The sequence below is a fragment of the Myxocyprinus asiaticus genome, chromosome 22 (assembly GCF_019703515.2).
Source record: "Myxocyprinus asiaticus isolate MX2 ecotype Aquarium Trade chromosome 22, UBuf_Myxa_2, whole genome shotgun sequence".
NCBI classification, from domain to species: domain Eukaryota; kingdom Metazoa; phylum Chordata; class Actinopteri; order Cypriniformes; family Catostomidae; genus Myxocyprinus; species Myxocyprinus asiaticus.
The window spans coordinates 14570163-14589598 of record NC_059365.1 but is presented as its reverse complement, the minus strand read 5'-3'; the positions used below and the strand labels follow the sequence as shown (position 1 = coordinate 14589598).

Below are 19436 nucleotides of genomic sequence, written 5' to 3'. Positions count from 1 at the left end.
TACTTTTTAATCTTTTAAGTGTGAAAGCATTGAAGTTATGTAATTTCTGCACCACCCAAACAGAATTTCAAAAATAAACATTGTTTTCAAAACAGCTTTCTGAATACACCACACTTCTTGCTGTTGGTCAAACAAAGTGATAGTACCACCCTCCACCCACACCATTGGTTGAGAAACATTGTTGGGGCAGGTCTAAGCAGGTCACTCAAAAAAGCAATTTTCATAGTGCCACAGAAAGACAGTTTTCAAGAAAATTAACCCATGAATGGCTTACTTATAGTTGCCTCTACATATTAAGCTGGGATATGAGAAAGTATTTTAAGCTGCAAAAAAAGTTACATACTTCAGCTTTAAATGTTGCACTGTCAGCTAAATGATGCTCAGTGTTCTTCTGTTTTGCAATCCAAGGGGCACCCCTTGTGTACCTGCTCTTTGTCTTGTTGTGAGTCATACATTTCTCTGTCAAGTATTGTTCAATAATGTTTGGAAGCTTAACTAGTTTCTCACTAGTTCACATTGCGGTTGTTGTTTATAATAGTACCTATTATCACCAGCAGGAGGCGTCTAACACCAGATTACTGAATTACCATAGTTTCCAGCCACATTCCTTAGTGACAAGGTAACAATGTGAAAGATGTGTTTCCATCTGAGGAAGGTGTGTCCAGATTTGCAGATAAAACAATGTATGAATTGCAGTGCTTGGCATCCACTTTCAAAAATCTGCACTCACAGCCTGCTTTTTGTGAGGTGTTATTGTTGTCATGATTACACATAATTAGGTGTTGGGTTTCTTTCTTGTTTTAATGGTGTGCCATGGTCACTTACCTCTCCACACAGTCAGAGAGGCGTGAGCAATGGCTTGAAGCTGGTGCATCATGGCCTCCGACTGCATACAAGAAAGAGTTGTATGTGGCCACACCCACTCCTCCTCTCCTCTTTGACATTGCTGCACACATGCTCCATTTATTGGTGTGGGGATCAAAACATTCCATTGATCGCAGACAGGAGCTTCCATCACGACCTCCTACAGCAAACAACCTGTAGAAATACACATATAGGTTTTACTTAAAGCCAATGTTGAACAACATTTGCAAACCCAATGTACTTCCATTACGTGACGTAAATCTGAGTGAAACAGCATATTCAATGAGAACAAAATACAGCGCAGGGCTTGAGTTTGCCCATCAGGAATTGATTTGATTTTGAAAAGTGGACATTCCATACCAGAATGGAGCCAGACCAGCCCTGCTAAAAAGACCAGCAGAACCAGCATGCAATTCCCATACTGGTCTAGGCTGGTTTATTTGCTGGTGTAACTGGTGGACCAGCATAGTCTTTCTGATGAAGCTGGTTTAGCTAGTTTAAAAGCATGATGTGGACAACAGCACACTAGCATCCCATTCTGGGACAACAGCACCCAAAACACAACATAAACTGGTTTTATCAGCATGGCGGGCTGTGTCTAGAAGGTACCACCCCAGCAACCTAAGTCTCGCGAGAGTCTCATTCGCTGTTACTATGGTTAGGTTTAGGGTTAGATTTGGTGGTAGGGTTAAGGTTAGGATTAGGGTTTCTGTAGGACTCCAAATAAACAGTGTTGCGTGCGGCTCGCGGTTACCTTCTAGACACGACCCCAGACCAGAGACAGTATAAGGAGAAGAGGATGGACCACTTAGTGGTAAGGCATTGCCTCCTCTTATTGCTCTAGAACATGCATGCATATTTGCTGAAACAACATGAACAATCATTTTTTTAGCCTGATTTCAGCTAATGAAGTTACATTTATTATACCATTTTTGTCAAATATTATTGTAATTTGAAATATGTCACTGCAATAGTAAGCTTAGTTAATTGTTTAAGAGATTTCTGTCTTTTCCCAGCTAGCCCAGATGGTTACCAAGTTTACTGACTTAAAGGGACCTTGGCCTGAACTGAACACAAATTTACAGAAGATTGATGATGACTACTCCCTTCCTGGAGGTTGAAGGTCATGTTCAACCTCGAGAGCATCTCGATAAATCTCATTGGTAATGCTCCTTTTTCAAATCTACCTTTATTTGGTATTATCTCTATAACCTTTATTGCATTAATGTTAACTGGCATTAAATGGCATGTTAATTATTGGCAAGATTTTAGAAAGGCTGCATTACCTTCAACAGTAAAACAATTCCTGTATAACTATTTTATAATTGAACTTTATTTTTCTTATTAATATTTTCTTCTTTGAAATAAAATGCACAGATGAACCATGTTCAAGAATAGGATCCTATATTAAAGGAAATTTCACCCAAAAATGAAAATTCAGTCATTGTTTACTCACTCCTGTGTTATTAAAACCCCATATGACTTTCCTTCGTTTTCTTAACACAAAGGGAGGAATTGTGAAAAATGTTGTGCTCAGTGATGTCATACAATGGCAGTTAATAGTGACCACTTCTTCAAGCTTCAAAAGGACACAAAAGTATAATTCATGAGTCTAATACATTATTGTATGCAACTCGTCTTGTTCTGAAGGAATGCGATAAGGATTGTTGACAAACAGACCGAAATTTAATGTATTATTTAGTGAAAACCTTCAACAACCATTCATGAGACAGCCTGCACACAAGCTTTAGAGCTCCTTGCACGAGAGCAGCCACTAGGGGTTAGCCTAGCCCAGAAACAGAGAGAAAGGCGGAGAGAGCGGGAATGTCTGTCACCTCTTCTGCATTCTAAACCTGTTTGTGTATGTGCATGTGTGTGTTTAGCTCACAGGGTGATGTGATGCAACAGTGCAGTAGTTAGAGGGAAGCTGCATGCATGCTTCCTGCCTGCTTGCTAACCTCTGGCTTACAGCCTGCTGCCGCTGGCCAGCCCTTGTGGTGAACAGAGAAGCAGCCTTGTGCGCAAGTCTCCCCCTGCCAGTACAAAGCCTCTCCTTCACCAAGACTCCTGCCAGGCCTCTCCATGGCCACACATGGTAACTGGATGCTTCGTGGCCCAAGGCTAACTTTGGTGGGGATCTCAGAGCTGCAGTGGTCCCCAGAGGTTGTTCATGGCCAGCCACTGCCCTGCTGCCTTGTGGGAAATCCTATTGAGACAAAGGCTGGGGGAACACACCTGGAGAGAAAAGCAATGTGTTGGCAGCACATGTTAGGTGGTTCTTCGAAAGACTGGAGCTCTGGCAGCCTCCTGCAGCCTACCTCTACCTCATCATAATGAAGATTGTGCTACTGTGGACTGCGCACCCCCTGTGGCACTCTAAAAAACCTCTTTGCATATGTCTCCACCTCTGACCACTGTGTATGATATCTGACCTTACATCTGGTTGAAGTCTGGCGGCAATGGGGTGCCTGCCAATGAGAGCAGGGAAGAATGGCCTGGGAGCTACCAGTTAGAAACCTGCATGTCAGCGGCATGGGGTATATGGTTGTTAGCAGCTGGGGTTGAGTGGCAGCTGCTTTTGGCAGACCCCCGTGCAACTGAGCAGCCCTATTTATGGACCACACTGCTCACCCCCAAAAGGGGAAGGGCCTAGAAAAGGTGGCCTAAAAATTTCCCACTCTACCATCTCCTGGGTAGGTTACCGCACCTACTGGGAATTCCACCCTGCGGTCAAAATAAGAAAAGGATCCCCTTCAAATTGGCAACATGGAATGTCAGGACTCTCCTGGATAGTGACATTAATAGACCTCACCAAAGGACCGCACTGATTGCTGAGGAACTGAGGCATTACAATGTGGACATCGCTGCTCTTAGCGAGACAAGCTTCCTGGGTGAAGGTTCTCTGAAAGAAGAGGGAGGAGGGTACACCTAGTCCTGGAGAGGCTACCCCCCTGGTGGCCAACATCAGCATGGTGTGGGATTGGCAATCACGAACAGCCTTCTACCAAACCTCACTGAAACACCCACTGGAATAAGTTAGAGGTCCAATATCCCCCTAGCAAAGGCACGTTATGCTACTCTAAGTGCATACGCGCCAACACTGCCAACAAACAACAGTATTAAGAATGGCTTCTACCAGCTACTATATGACACCCTTCACCCTATCCCCAGGAATGGCAGAAACAGCGATATATGGAGTGGAGTAATGGGTAGGCATGGTGTTGGGCAGGCCAACGCAAATGGCCTGAGGCTGCTAACACTCTGTGCAGAGCATGACCTCACCATTACGAACACACTGTTTCAACAGAAGACCAAATACAAAACATCTTGGATGCACCCACGATCCAAACACTGGCACCTGATCGATTACATTATAACAAGACGTGTTGATACAAGCGATGTCTTGTTGACCCGGGCCATGAGAGGTGCAGAATGCTGGGCGGATCACTGCCTGATCATGACCAAGCTCCACATCAAAGTATGCCCCCCACAGCATCTCAGGAAATCTACTAAAAAACAGCTGAACTGTGTTAAGTTAAAGTCAGCCCCAGCAAGGAACATGTACTGTCATTCTGTAGGTATGAGGGCACTAGATGTTGAGGCCATTCTGTGCTCTGATAACTCCATGGCTCAGAAATGGACATCCATAACCACAGTGCTACATAAAGCTCGACTCTATAGGCTATAAAGCCAGAAAACATCAGGACTGGTTCGACGAGAACTCAGAGACCATCATGTCCCTGCTGGAAACCATGTGCAGAGCACACAGGACTACTCTCAACTGCCCTGCATCCACTATCCTCCAGCAGCAGTGGCAAACAGCACGAAAGGAGGTACAAACAATCTTCAACAAAATACATGGTGGATGAACAAAGCTCAAGAAATTTAATCATATGCTGACAGAAAAGACATGCACAATTTCTACAACTCCATAAAAACCATATACAGCCCTAGGGACTGCTCCATCACACCCCTAAAAGCAGCAGATGGTCTCTCAATCTTGAAAGACCAAAAACAGATCTTAGCAAGGTGGGCTGAACATTTTGAAGCCCTCATTAACCAATATTCACCAACTGATCCCTCCATCCTGGAGGAGCTGCCTAATCGGCTACCTATTCAAGTCCTTGACCACCCACCAAACTTTCAAGAAGTGCTAGCAGCCATCAACTCCCTCAGAAACAACTAATCCCCTAGCAGTGATGGTATCCCAGCAGAGCTCCTCAAACAATGTGGCTATTTATGAATCAGGATGATCCACCAATACACCCTGCAGGTCTGGGACCTGGAGAGTGTCCCTCAACAATGGAGGGATGCCAACATTGTCACTCTCTATAAAAACAAAAGGTAACAAATCCATCTGCGGCAACAGTCGTGGCATATTGCTGCTAGCTGTTGCAGAAAAGGTCCTTGCAAAAGTCATGCTATGCAGGCTGATGGAAAACTCACAGAACAGAACATCTGCTTCCAGAGTCACAGTGCAGCTTCAGGATGAACCGGTGTACTGTGGACATGATTTTCACATTAAGACAGCTTCAAGAAAAGTGCCGCAAACAGCATCAGGACCTTTTCATGGCATTTGTCGCTCTCTCCAAAGCCTTCGACACTGTGAATCAAGAGCTACTCTGGGACATCCTAAAACAATTTGGCTGCCCAAGAAAATTTGTGAACATCCTGTCACAGTGCCATGATGGGATGGTGGCCCATGTGACCATAGGGGGACAGGAATTGGGGCTCTTTAATGGATGCACTGGGGTAAGACAAGGGTGTGTGTTGGCACTGGCAATCTTCAACATCTTCCTCCTATGTGTCACGAAACTTCTCCATGATGAACTGGAAAGCAGTAGTGGGATCACTATAGACTTCAGGCTAGACGGAAACCTTTTTAATATCCGAAGGCTCCAGGCAACTACCAAAGTCACAGCAGTGCAGGTCTTTGAGCTGCAGTATGCTGATGACTGCGCGCTTATGGCTTACATCCCAGAAGACCTGCAAACCATCCTTGCCACTGCTGTAAAGGCCTAGAGCAGACTGGGCTTGTCAGTCAACACCACCAAGACTGAGGTAATATGCCAATGGAGGACCATCCCCCCACCCACTACACCTGTTTTCACCATGAACCTTGGACCACTCACAATAGTTCCATCTTTTAAATACCTGGGTAGCATCCTATCAGAGGGCTGCATCATCAATCATGAAATCCATAACCGGATAAAACAAGCCTCTGCAGCCTTCGGCAATCTCCTGAAAGGTCTTCCAAAACAAGCATCTACACCTGCACACTAAAGTTACCATCTATAAAGTTGTAAAGCCTGGGACACATACAGTTGCCACCTAAGGTTGCTGGAGCTCTTCCATATAAGATGCCTGCAGCGAATCCTGGGGATCACATGGCGTGACTGTATACCCCATTCCGAAGTGCTGGCTAGGACAAACTGCAAGAGCATGGAGGCCACAGTCACTGAACACCAACTGCGCTGGCTTGGGCATGTTATTAGGATGCCTTAAGAGTGCCTGCCATGGCAAATCCTTTATGGGCAACTTGATCTGGGTCGTCGGTCTGCAGGGGGGCAGAAGAAGCAGTACAAAGGCCAGCTAAACAACTGGAAGTAGCTGCCGCTAACCGTTCCATCTGGCGGCAGCTCTGCCACACAGGAATTAAGCAGCTGGAATAGAAGAGGAATATGAAGAAACAACAAAAAAAGACTAAGGAGACACACAGCCATGCCTGCTCCCACTAACTCAGACTTCGCATGTCCAACATGCAGTAAAATTTGTGGATCTAGGATTGGATTCTACAGCAGTCAAAGTACACACCGTTAATGAGGAGGAATGTCATCATCGGATACGATGGACTACCATAAGCAAGCAAGCAAGTGTGCGCATGTGTGTGTGTGTGTGTGTGTGTGTGTGTGTGTGTGTGTGTGTGTGTTTGTGTGTGTGTTTGTGTGTGTGTGTGACAGACCTCCGCCTGAAGAGACTTTTGCAAAAACAGACGGTAGGTGTAACATTCTCTGCCAAAAACAAGTAGTTTTAACTGGCAAGTGAGATGCTGGCTTCAATATAATGCTATCAGAATGATTTTGGACCGGTGCTAGTTCATAGCAGACGCGACTAACGGTGCAATGCCAAATATAGAAACCAAGTGATCGACAGAATGTTCCGTCATTCGTCGCAGCTTCCTAGGACAAAAACTCTGATTAACATTGAAAAGATCACTTTTATTGCGTGCCGTTTGGCATCTTGTTAGGACACAGTGTGACTGTAGCTACCATCAGCCCTATCTCTCTGTTTGATTGAGGACTCTGGTTCAAACAAATAAGAAATGCATCTCTTTTTCGACTATAAACTCTTCAGACATCTTTTGGAAGTTCTGTTTTCTCATTTGTGTGCAGCCATGTTGTGTTTTCTGTTGTTAATAATAACTGGTGGTCCTGTTGAAGCGAAACAAAACGAGTTTTCTCTTGAATTCCCCACCTCACGAGCAGCTGCAGCGCTCTGCTCGCGTGCAGTCTGTCTCATGAACACGCAAAGGAGATCAACATTCGTTGAAGATTTTCACTAAACAATACATTAGATTTTGGGTTGTTTCTCACCAAACCTTATCGTATTCCTTTAAAACAAGACATGTTTCACATACAATAATTTCAGTTAGGACAACTCTCTGAGATAGATTAAAGAATTGTATTGATTATAATGACAGTGGAGTAAGATTAGTCTTGGCGGAGTAGATCTGCTTTACACATGCTACGTCTGCTGCTTGACATGAGTTAATATGCTGCTGCTGTTGGCACGAAAACATGATGCTGCCAAGACAGAAGAGACATGCTGCTGCTGCTGTACCTACATCAAGATAAGCCCCCCGTAAATCAGATCTAGACAAGTGGTGCTGGGGAGGTGGAGGGATAACATTACACATACTGCGCTGCTGTTGCCATTGTATGACATCACTGAGCACAACATTTTTTCACAATTTCTCCCTTTGTGTTAAGAAAAAGAAAGTAAGCCATATGGAGTTATTACAACACAGGGGTGAGTAAACAATGACTGCATTTTAATTTTTTGGGTGAACAAATCCTTTAAGAATGTAAAGAGGGTACATTTTGATCCAAAGTTGATTTTAAACAACTACTCAGTTTCTTCTCTGAAAAGACTGAGAATTTAAACTGCTAAACATAAATATTTTACATAATTGTTATTTCATAGAGCCAGGGTTTCAATCCGGGGGTCCATGAAGGTACTGTAGGGGGTAAATGTACTTGATGCATAAAATAGAAATATCTTAAAAATATACAAATATTCAATATATATTTTAAAATATTGTTCTAAAAGTGGTTAATTTATGTTAGAAAGAAACCTCTTCTATCATCTAAATTAGTTGATTTGATGAAGCGTAAATCATCATTAAACAAATTTAAATCTCTCTCTGTCGTACAGTACATTGGCATTATGAATCTAGGACATAGAAAAGGATGTAAAAGCATTTAATTGAGAACCTAGGCAAACACTAGTTTAGCATAATGTAATAATGTTAGCTAATAGAAGATTTTAAACAGCGTTACCAAAAAAATTGAAGCATTTTTATGTTTGGGGGTCCTTGTATTTGCAGACAGTCTGGGTGAGGATACCCTGGATCATAAAGGTTGACAACCTCTGTCCTTGAGAGATTGAAAATGCAACATCTCTAAATATGCCTGAGATATGTCCTGTTGGAAAGACTGATCAATTAATCACTTGATAAGAAGGACACTGATCTAGAGGTAGCTTGTAGGGTTTGATTTTGACCTGGTCACAGAAGTTCCCCATGAGTCATCAGTTAAAGTTCTGTTAGATTTAAAATTATGATCTCAGTTTTCTTGGACAGAACTACTCCAGCTCACCTGGCATTCAAGTGACTAATGTAAAAGACACTAGAGATTCTTTGGTCTAAGTGCCTATTATCTCTCGTCTGGCTTTACTGGGTTACACTGTGTATTTGATAGAACACCTAATCAGACCTCACCATGATGAGAATCTACGGAGGAAAGTGAACGGCCACAGAGCACAACACATGGGTAGATGATTTAAATACTTTTGGTAAATTACATGTCTTTCAGTGTGAGATACTGTCTATAAAACTATTTTAACCCTTTATGACCAATGGACATCAGTTTTCTGTGCTGTTTTTCTAAAGATTTTTTTCATTCGGTGCTACCCAAATCACAAAGAATTATTAGATTAGATGCTGCTCAGTCAAACTATGATTGTTACTTTTTAAACAAAAACAAAAAATTCCTTTGAAATATAGAATCGCAGCATGTAACACAAGGCAAAAAAATTGCATAATTCAGAACCAGTGTCTATTGTAATGGAGATCCTGAGATAACTATTAACCCTATAAAACCGTGTGTATCAAATATGATACACAAAGTTTAATAGGTCCTGTTTCACTCTCTGTTCAAGCTGACAAGCCAAACAACCTATGGTATGTAAGTTTCATATATTTATGGCACCATCTAGTGTTTTTTTGTGAAACAAGTGATTTCACTGTTTATATCGATCTATTTAAAATGGTGGCGGACTTGCGCTAAAGTGACTCATGTTGGGATAAATGACAGTTTATTTCAATAAAGTAAAAGTGACAGTAATGATTAAATTGATTATATACTAAAATGAGTATTTGCCAAATATAAACTTGTGCTTGGTTAAATTTTGAATATTATTTTATTTAAAACACCACTTTGAAATCCATGGATCATATATGATACAACAGGCTTTTGAGGTATAGCTCTCAATCACCATTACATTACATTCATGCCCACCAAAAAAAATTAAAATTTAAAAAAAATTTAAAAAAATTCGCAGAGCTTTGAAAATTCTGACATGTACATTTTATAAGATATATTTAGTGTGAACTACTATTTATGTGTATTTTCATATATGCAGCCTACTCTGTCATTATAAATATCTTATTATTTTACATTACAAGCTATTATGATGTCATCTTACCATAAGTTCCTGAGACCCAGCGAAAATGTTTTACAATTTACCTTTTTTAAATGTCAATTTAGTGTTTGGTGCATAAAATACATATGATAAAAAATAAAAATTAAAAAAATATTGAAAAAATAATATTTTATTCATATTGTATTTGATGTGCTGAATTTAACTGTGATACATTTTAATCCATATTTATAGACCAAAGAGAGGAAGTTGTCAGGAAAACTCTCAAAAATTTGGTGTTTCTGAAAAGCCCAGGGAGTCCTCTGATAATACCCCAAGATTTACCACTGTAGCATGTATGGGCTAAGAAAAACATAAATAAAAATATCCTACACAAAAATGAATTGCTGGACCTCAGGAGGATAATGACCTTTAAAGCCTAATGTATCAAATATGATACATAAAAAATTGTGCAAATGATTTTTTTTACAATTTATTTTTATAGTTTGTCTAATGGTATTAAAAACAGTTTAATTCTTTCATATGTCAGGCTTTACAGGGTTAAAACATTACCATAAATGTATTATTTTTTTATTATTTATTTATTATTATTATATATTGATTATAATTTATGGCTGTATTTGTGTACAAATCAAATATGGTAATATTTTTTGTGTCCCTGAAACTTTTTTTTTTGCATGCATGAAAATTGTTATGCATGCAGCTTTTATTTGCCAGATTAATTGAGAGACTATAGGGAAATTTGTACTTATAAAAATGTATTTGTCACTCTGTAAGACCATTTAAAAAGTAAAGGAAAAATGTGATTAACAGTCAAAAACCTAAGTCAAGGTGACCAGTCACAGCACCCAAAATATAGGCTACACTTTCATTAATAAATTCACATTCATTTCAACATAAAATCTTGATGTTGATTAAAAAAATGTGAACATGTTATGCATCAACTACCCACATACTGCTATACTGCTACAAATGGCAGTTTTTAACTTTTGTCTTTAGAGTACATAAAGAAATATAACAATCTATAAAAAAAATTACATATTATTCTACCTTGCAATACCACAGTGGTAATATATTTTAGTACTCCCTTTGGACAGTTAAAGAACTTCAAATACTGTATAACAAATTGATAAATCAAGAACAAGACGCAATAACACATTAAAGATAGGAATTCCAAACTGCCGAATAATTGTAGTCTTATAGCACAGAACAACAAGACAGATGTAGACAAAACTAAAAGCAAAGCTGCCATACAAGATGTGGAGCTAGATGGAGGAGTGTGTTAAGTGCAGCTTGCATCCATGCAATGGAAAAGCAGCTAAAGCAATGAATAAATGGAGGACTTAAATAGAACCGCTCTGACAAGCGTCTGAACTGTATTGGTAGAAATCATGATCAGCTGAGCATCAGCTGATTGCGAGCTTGACTCACGTGACCTGACTGAATTGATGCTGTGCTTGATTTTTCTATGATGTAACAAATTTCTAAACTGTAGACAGTTGTAAACACGTAGCTGCAGCAATAAACCTAAAAAAATTTTTTAAAAAACTAAATAAAATGGGCAGGGGATCCTTACTTTCCATTGAGAGCAGTGACTCCAACAGTGCTGCGCGGGGTGGACATACTGGCCACATAATTCCACTGCCTCGCCTGGGGGTCCCACCTTTCCACTGTGTTCAGATAGCTCCATCCATCATGGCCTCCCACTGCATACATGGGGCCCTCTAGCACGGCAATTCCTTCTCGAACAAATAAATAAATAAAAAAAGAAAAGAGAAAAGAAAAGAAAAGAAAAGAAAAGAAAAGACTCCAGGCTGTGCTTTTGGTGACACACACCATACATCAGACAAAGGCACAAACTAATAGCAAGTGTCTCGCTGCCTTTTTGTGTTGCTGTAAAATTTGCAAATGTCAAAATTTGAATGCCAATACCATGGAATTAATATCAAAAGGATTCCTCTTAGACCAGATAACAGGAGCATTAAGATTTTTTTTCCTGTCAGATCCTAAGGACAAGATCCCTGAGTCGCTATGTTAAGCATTAAGTATTCATAGTGCATCTTGCTGCTCCCTTTGCAGAAAAGGTCTCTCCCATTTCTGTTATAAATCTCTAGCTGGGCTGTCCCTTTTTGGCTCTTGACAGATAAATCATCTCTTGACTGACATTTTGGTTCAGATATTGCAATGCACTCTGTAGACCACAATGGGCAACATTTGAGTGTCAGTTTTATGGTGTTATTGTAGAGTGCATTTTCTCCTCCCTGAGTTTAAATTACCTGCCATATATTTTATATAACTTTTTTGTGGGCAGCCCAGATTGCCTTTGTTGATTTATACAGTGTCGTTTTGATGTGGCCACCCAGCTATTTTATATTACAATTTGTTTTTGAGGCACTGGAGTTTGAACCTCACAATTTCAATTATGCCCAGATGGCTCTGGTGCTTTTAGTGAGATAGATGCATGGCAATAAGGTGTCTCTTTTTTATTAAACAAAAATTAGATGTCTTGCTATCTATCAGTTGATTTAGGTTACTATATCTGGTGCTTGTTTTCGGTTAGTATAGCCTATTTGGTGTTTGAAACATTAAATGGAAAACACATTGTCATGAAAGTCAACAATATTTTGAACACATCAGTACTAATTGTGTATTATAAAATGGATAGTTCCGGTCCAAGATGCTGATTTGTCAATAACAGTGCTTTATTCATAAATACTTTCTCCTATCCCAGCTTAAAGGTGCTGTAAGTGATTTTTTCATGGAAAGATATTCAAAAAATGTTCCTGCTACCTGAAAGATATTAATGAAATAAGTGTCCTGAGATATCTCACCAGTCTCTGTGACAGCTCTAGACTGTAAACAACAAACAAAAATATGTCCGTGGGCTGCAGTCTCTTTCAACCTGTCAATCATTTTGCGCGTTCTCATAGTACTGTAGTTGTAGTAAATTATTGAGGTTTACATGTCGTTAATAACAGTTGTCAGTTGAGAGTGCTATTTTGCTGCTGTTGTTTTTAAAAACCATTTCTGCACAATGTCGGTCTCAATAAAGCTCATTTGGTATCTTTGGAGTGCGTAGTTTTGGAAAGAGGGGGCGTTGCTAATCCAACGGCTCAGTCTAGTGGAAGTAGAACGGGTAAAATCGCTTACAGCACATTTAATATGCAGAGACAGGCATATGTAAGCCATTCATGGGTTCATTTTCATGAAAACTGTAAACACTGTGTCTCTGTGGCACTATGACAATCCCCCTGATTGTTTTGAGTGACCCGTCGCAGGAGAGATAACAACATTAACCCGACCAATCACGTGAGTTAGGGGCGGGACTATTCAGTATTCAGAAAGCTGTTTGAAAACAATGTTTATTTTTGCAATTCCTTTTGGTGGTGCTAGTGGCACAGAAATTACATACTTCACACAAACATCTTAAACATTTAATGAACACACCTAATCCATGTCTGTGGGTGGACATTGGAGGCATGGTGGACCAGACTTTAGTCAGTGGGTTGTAGCACTCCACCATGTTCGATGTCTTGAGGCCGTCTCTTCCCCCAACCACATAGAGTTTGTTATCGATCACTGCCACCCCAAACTGAAGTCTTCGCCCATTCATGATGCCAACCTGATTCCATCTGTTTGTGCGAAGGTCATATTTCTCTATTGTTGTGGATCCTAGAAGCAGACAGAGGCTCAATTCATTGTTACTTGTAGAGCCAGTTGCATGCTGCTAGACTAATAGCTGTCAAAGTGTCTCTTAGGAATAAAATCAAATATGATAATGATTTGAATTCTTGACTTGAAAACACTATTTCAGTGAGAAACAGTATGAAACTTCTATTTGTGTTGATGAGAGATGCTACTATAAGAAAATTATCAGGACAGGACCAAAAAAGGTGCACCTTTTGAAGCATCCATCCCCCCTACAGCATAGAGAGATCCAACAGTGGATTTCCGTGGTTTGGTTCTTGGGCTCTGTAGCATGGGACGGCGTTCTGGCAAAAGATGATACTTCATGGCTTCCATCAGGAGCTTCTGGCATTCTAGGTCTTCTGAAAACATCTTATTGTTTTCCAGATCAACAAGAAGCTAAAGCAAAAAATAAATAAAAGTGCATTGGCAACCAAAAGAAGAAGGGACCAAACAGTGCATGTGCTGAGTAAATAGCGTATGCTTTCAAAAATGTATGTTAGCAGATATTTCGATATTATGTCAGTAATGATCTGGATTCTAGAGTCTCATACATGTATACATGTTACTGGCGAACCTGTGGTGGTAAAAGGGGGAGTCGGATATATGCCAGCAACACTCCCAGATCCTGTTGTCGGTGCTGCACATCATAGCGAACCCACATCATTAGTGCTTGGAAAATAGTTTCTTCATCTGGAACGTTGATGTCATCACTGGACAAAAGCTTGACAATTTCCGTTGTGGGTAGCAAGAGGAATTCCTGATTCTGAATGACTTCTAGAAAGTGTTCCTGAAAGATTAACATAGTTGTTTACTCGTATCATAAATTTGTGTGCTTTCTTGGAATGGGACATTGTTTGAAATATCAGTACGAAGCCTGAGTTATATCAAAGGCAAGTCGGTTAACTCTGTTGCCATCTTGGTTATGCCCCCGGGCACATTTCTCTGTAGGCAATAAGTATACAAGTACAGCTCCTATCTGGCAACAATAGTATCTTAAATGTAGTTTTTTTAGATAAAGTCAAGGTTTAAAATAACAGTTTTTTACTCTGTTCCCGTTATTGTGCTTGCATATTTTAGAGAAAACAAAACTAAAAGACATTAATTTTTCTAAGAGTGGTTCATCTCTTTCCCTTTATGTTGCTGGTTATATTTTATAGCTTTAACTATTTAAGTGAGATTTCGTTGCATTGTCCAATTCAGTAATGGTACTGACACAACATATTAGAACAGATATATAATATCTTTTTTTTTTTTAAAGATGCATTAAGGAGAATCTAATAAATCAGCCTTTCACATATGTATTCTTTGCCATTTATCTCAGCAATATAATGATCTGCTCCATTGCATCCACAAGGACATTCATAGTTGCCCTCTGATAAAACCGTTTTGCAGGGTTCTACTTGAAGGATATGAAGAATATGCTGGAAATCTCTCTTAACAAGCTTGCTTATTATGTATGGCACTTCTAGCATTTCCTTTGTGCGTCAGAAGTAATCCTCATTGATTCTGTTGCAAATAAGGGTAGTAAACATCCTATTGACCATTAATCAGATATAAACAGCAGAGTCTCTGCTAGAGCCTTGCCTAGGCTCTAGGAGCTTAGCTCAGACACACTTAATTATATAAGTACCGTGCTTTGATTTTGAGCCCCTGCTCAATATAGATTTAAACTCTACTTCTTCTGGTGACATTGATAGGTTCATTATTCACAATTACCATCACAAGTACCCTGGCAATTAATTGAATACATTAATTCTGTTTCACTGCCAAATTAATTTAAAAGCCTCTTGCGGGCATATATATTTGAGGAGAGGGCATTAAACTGAACAGTGAGTAACAGGTCCTGCAGCAACATTTGTGTGAGCAAAAGGCTCAGTATGATCTAAATGGATTAAATTAGATGGGAGATGTGAGAAAATAATGGACTGTGCCAAATCTAATGTATTCATGAGGCAAGAAAATGACCAAAAGCAGTGTTTGTGTTGTCTAACTGATATAAGTAATTTATCTAAGCATATTCGTGTAAGACTTTTCGCTTACAACTGCAAACTAAAAATCTACCTTTTAAATTAAGAAGAAAATATGTAGACTTCTAACCTTTATTGTGAACACCATGAAAAGCAAAGCAGGAAGCTTTGTTAAAGGTATGTTCATTACCGAAGTGATTGAACAGGAAATTTTCCTGCTTGTGTTCCCTAGATTAGATTAACCTCTCCTTTCTGGAAAGCCCTGTGTAAACAGCCTGTACAGATGTCGTCCAAGTGCAGAAGTTGTTTCTGCACTTGGACAGAGAAATGCCCATCAAGCAAATGTGCTATGTGGATCCTAGTCTCCTAAGAATACTTAATGCATTGGCATTATTTAAACAAAGCTGCTTTTGCTGCATTTCTCACACAACAAAGAGGTTTGCACATCCCTTAAAACTGATAAGATGCTGAGAGATAAAATGTCACATCAAGTAAATTTGAATTGGATTAAACTGGAATTGTCTATGTCTGTGATGAGGTTTACAAATTGTGGAATGGATTTCCTTACTGCTTTTTTAAAGACCCATTGAAATGACTTGAGAAGTGCCGTTTTCTTTCCTGTGTTGACGTATTTCCTATTGAAAGGAAGTTGAGGTAGGCATATCAAATGGCTCCTCCCACTTAAAAAATATATATATTAATAGCCTTTAGTTAACGTCACAGCCATGAACGATGGCAGGTGATATTGGGGAGGGATATTCTTATTTTAGAGAGCATTTGAGAGCTTCAATATTCTTGGTCAATTTTACCGGAAGATAAATTTTAAATGCATATCTGCCTAGTTAATTTTGACAACTTTGACTAAGAATACGTCCACATGCCACAAAACTCCAATTTTGATTTCATTTGGTCTTTAATATGCAGGAAAAATAGTTATATTTTGGAACTGTCTAATTGTATCTAGACCTTTCATTATTGCTGTATGAGCTACTTTATATGCTAGCTCCTACCATAGTGTAGTTGTGAGCGACGTTCAGAAGATCCATGCATCCCTGAGCATCAGCAAATGAACGGATCCCCAAGCAGTTGGACGGGTGCAGTTGTTTCATCAGAAAGTTGCAGCAAACTTGAATGACTTGTGAGAGCTGGAGAAGACAAGCAGCAGCTAAAAGACATTCAATTGTCTCCTCTTTTAGCTCCAGGACTCCTGTGCATTTAGAGAAAAGAGCAGAATATGCAAGAAACCTTTCAATTAACAAACAGAGGGGCATCAAAATTATTTCAGAAACACAGTGTGTGGTGATTTCATGCAGACTGTTGATTGTTAGATTATTAGGTAACAAAGAATGAATGAAATAAAGAACAGAATTCCAAGAGGCACTGATGGTTGCTGGTATTGAATTTGCATAGTCTAACATTTATCTAAACCTTGTGTAAATATTCAAATAACCAAACGGCTTCACAAAGATAATATATAGGCATTATAACTGCACACTGTATTACACTGTACACTACTAATGCACAAATAAATGGCCCCCAAGTGGAATGTAGATTCTTACCGGTATATGCAAATTGAACCAGTGCTCTCAATGCCTCAGGATCAACACCTTCCATTTTAATTTCCTCTTGTTTTGCCTCCCTCACGTCATTGGTGAACATGGCAGCAAAGTAGTCTGACACAGCACTCAGAACAAGTCTGCAAATAATTGTGCAAATTGTTCATATATGCGACTGCATACTTCACAAGAAACTTGCACAACTTCTTTAGAGTTGCCTTTTTGGAAAATTCCTCAAAAACATTCATTTCAGCACAGTGAGAGTAGCTGTTTTCACCAGGTTGTTTCATGCAGCTCTGGGTTGAAGTTGATTGAGCTCAGTGGCATATGGAACGTGCAGTAGACTGTGGCTACAGAGGATTTTCCGGCAGAATAACATCAAAACATTCAGCGGTCGAGAGAGTTCTTTAAATAAACATTGATATTGATATTGATTATGTCTTTTATTATTTTATTTTTTCGTCAAACGTGTTTTTTAGAAAGCCACTGAAAATTTTGAGAATAAAATTGGGACAACTTTTGGGCTTTCAGGGTTGCAAAATTCCATTACAGTTATAAATATGCATTTAAGTACACAAGTTTTTTGACTTTTCCAGTTTGCCAGAAAGCTAGAAGGCTGAAAGTTTGTGTCAGAGCAGCCCTCTAAAGTTTAATGATCCTAGGGTATTCCTACATCTCACTGACACCCCAGGATAGTTTATGAAAATGCATATTTACACAGAGGCCTACAGCAGTTGTTTTTACCTTTATAAAAGCCAGAATGCCAGTAAGCTAGAATGCTGAAATTTTGATATGTACACCTCAGAGCAGTCCCCTTACACTTTTTTTTTTTTAACACTGACTCCCAATAAAGTACCTAAAAAGCATATTTAGAGGCCCACTTTTAAGTTGGTCAAACCTTTATAAAAAGCATTTCCAGTAAACAAGAAAGCTGAAACTAAACTTAAGAAATACTTATACCAGCCCGTCTGGCACCAACAAGCATGCCACGGTCGAAATCACAGAGATCTAATTTTTACCCCATTCTGATGGTTGATGTGAACATTAACTGAAGCTCCTGACGTATATCTGCATGATTTTATGATTAGATTAGATAATCGCATGAATAAGTAGGTGTACAAGTGTTCCTAATAGTGCTCAGTGTGTGCATATATATATATATATATATATATATATAAGCTAAGTAGGGTTGAGCCTGGTCAGTACCTGGATGGGAGACCTCCTGGGAGAAACTAAGGTTGCTGCTGGAAGAGATGTTAGTGAGGCCAGCAGGGGGTGCTCACCCTGTGGTCTGTGTGGGTCCTATTGCCCCAGTAGAGTAATGGGGACACTGTAATGTAAAAAGGCACTGTCTTTCGGATGAGACATTAAACCAAGGTCCTGACACTCAGTGGTCATTAAAAATCCCAGGACACTTCTCATAAAGAGTAGGGTTGTAACCCCAGTGTCCTGGCCAAATTCCCCCCATTGGCCCTTATCCATCATGGCCTCCTAATAATCCCCATCCATTAATTGGCTGTATCAGTCCACTCTCTCCTCTCCACCAACAGCTGGTGAGTGTACTGGTGCACTATGGCTGCTGTCACATCATCAGTTTTGATGCTGCACACTGGTGGTGGTTGAAGAGAGTCCACGGCTCACTGTGCTTTGAGTGTACAGTAGTATCAGAAAAGCGCTATATAAATGCAACATTCATTCATATCATATATATATATATATATATATATATATATATATATATATATATATATATATATATATACACACACTGATGAGCCAAAACTTTATAACCACCTGCCTAATATGCTGTTGGTCCTCCACGTGCTGCCAAAACAGTGCCGAACCGCTGAGGCATGGACTCTACAAGACCCCTGAAGGTGTCCTGTGGTATCTGGCACCCAGATCATTCAAGGTGGTGCCACCATGGATCGGACTTGTTGGTCCAGCACATCCTACAGATGCTCAATCGGATTGAGATATGGGGAATTTGGAGGCCAGGGCAACTCCTTGAACTCTTCATCATGTTCCTCAAACCATTCTCAAACAATGTGTGCAGTGTGGCAGGGTGCATTTTCCTGCTGAAAGAGGCCACTGCCATCAGGGAATACCATTGCCAGGAAGTGGTGTACCTGGTCTGCTATGTGTGGCACGTGTCAAATTGACATCCACATGAATGGCCAGACCCAGGGTTTCCCAGCAGAACATTGCCCAGCATCACACTTCCTCCACTTGCTTGTCGTTTTCCCACAGTACATCCTGGTGCCATCAATTCTCCAGGTAAAAGATGCAGCGGGGTGCGATGCACTGTGTGTTGTGACACATTCCTAATGTAACCATCATTAAAATGTTCTGTGACTTTTGCCACATTAGACCTTCTTTCGGTTCATACCAGACGGGATAGCCTTCGTTGCCCTTATGC

At 40.0% G+C, this 19436-nt stretch overlaps 1 protein-coding gene across 2 annotated transcripts in view; it reads right to left on the bottom strand.

Moving 5' to 3' along the window:
* The window catches only part of klhl4 (kelch-like family member 4), a 71081-nt gene that overhangs the window by 6984 nt on the left and 44661 nt on the right, over positions 1 to 19436 (bottom strand). For both annotated transcript variants that reach the window (XM_051649163.1, XM_051649162.1), the window contains exons 3-9: positions 17021 to 17157; positions 16472 to 16668; positions 14069 to 14281; positions 13704 to 13890; positions 13252 to 13476; positions 11381 to 11543; positions 826 to 1038 (exon numbers count right to left, since the gene is read on the bottom strand). In XM_051649163.1, the coding sequence (XP_051505123.1) occupies positions 826 to 1038; positions 11381 to 11543; positions 13252 to 13476; positions 13704 to 13890; positions 14069 to 14281; positions 16472 to 16668; positions 17021 to 17157 (1335 nt within the window). The remainder of the gene's footprint in view (positions 1 to 825; positions 1039 to 11380; positions 11544 to 13251; positions 13477 to 13703; positions 13891 to 14068; positions 14282 to 16471; positions 16669 to 17020; positions 17158 to 19436) is intronic.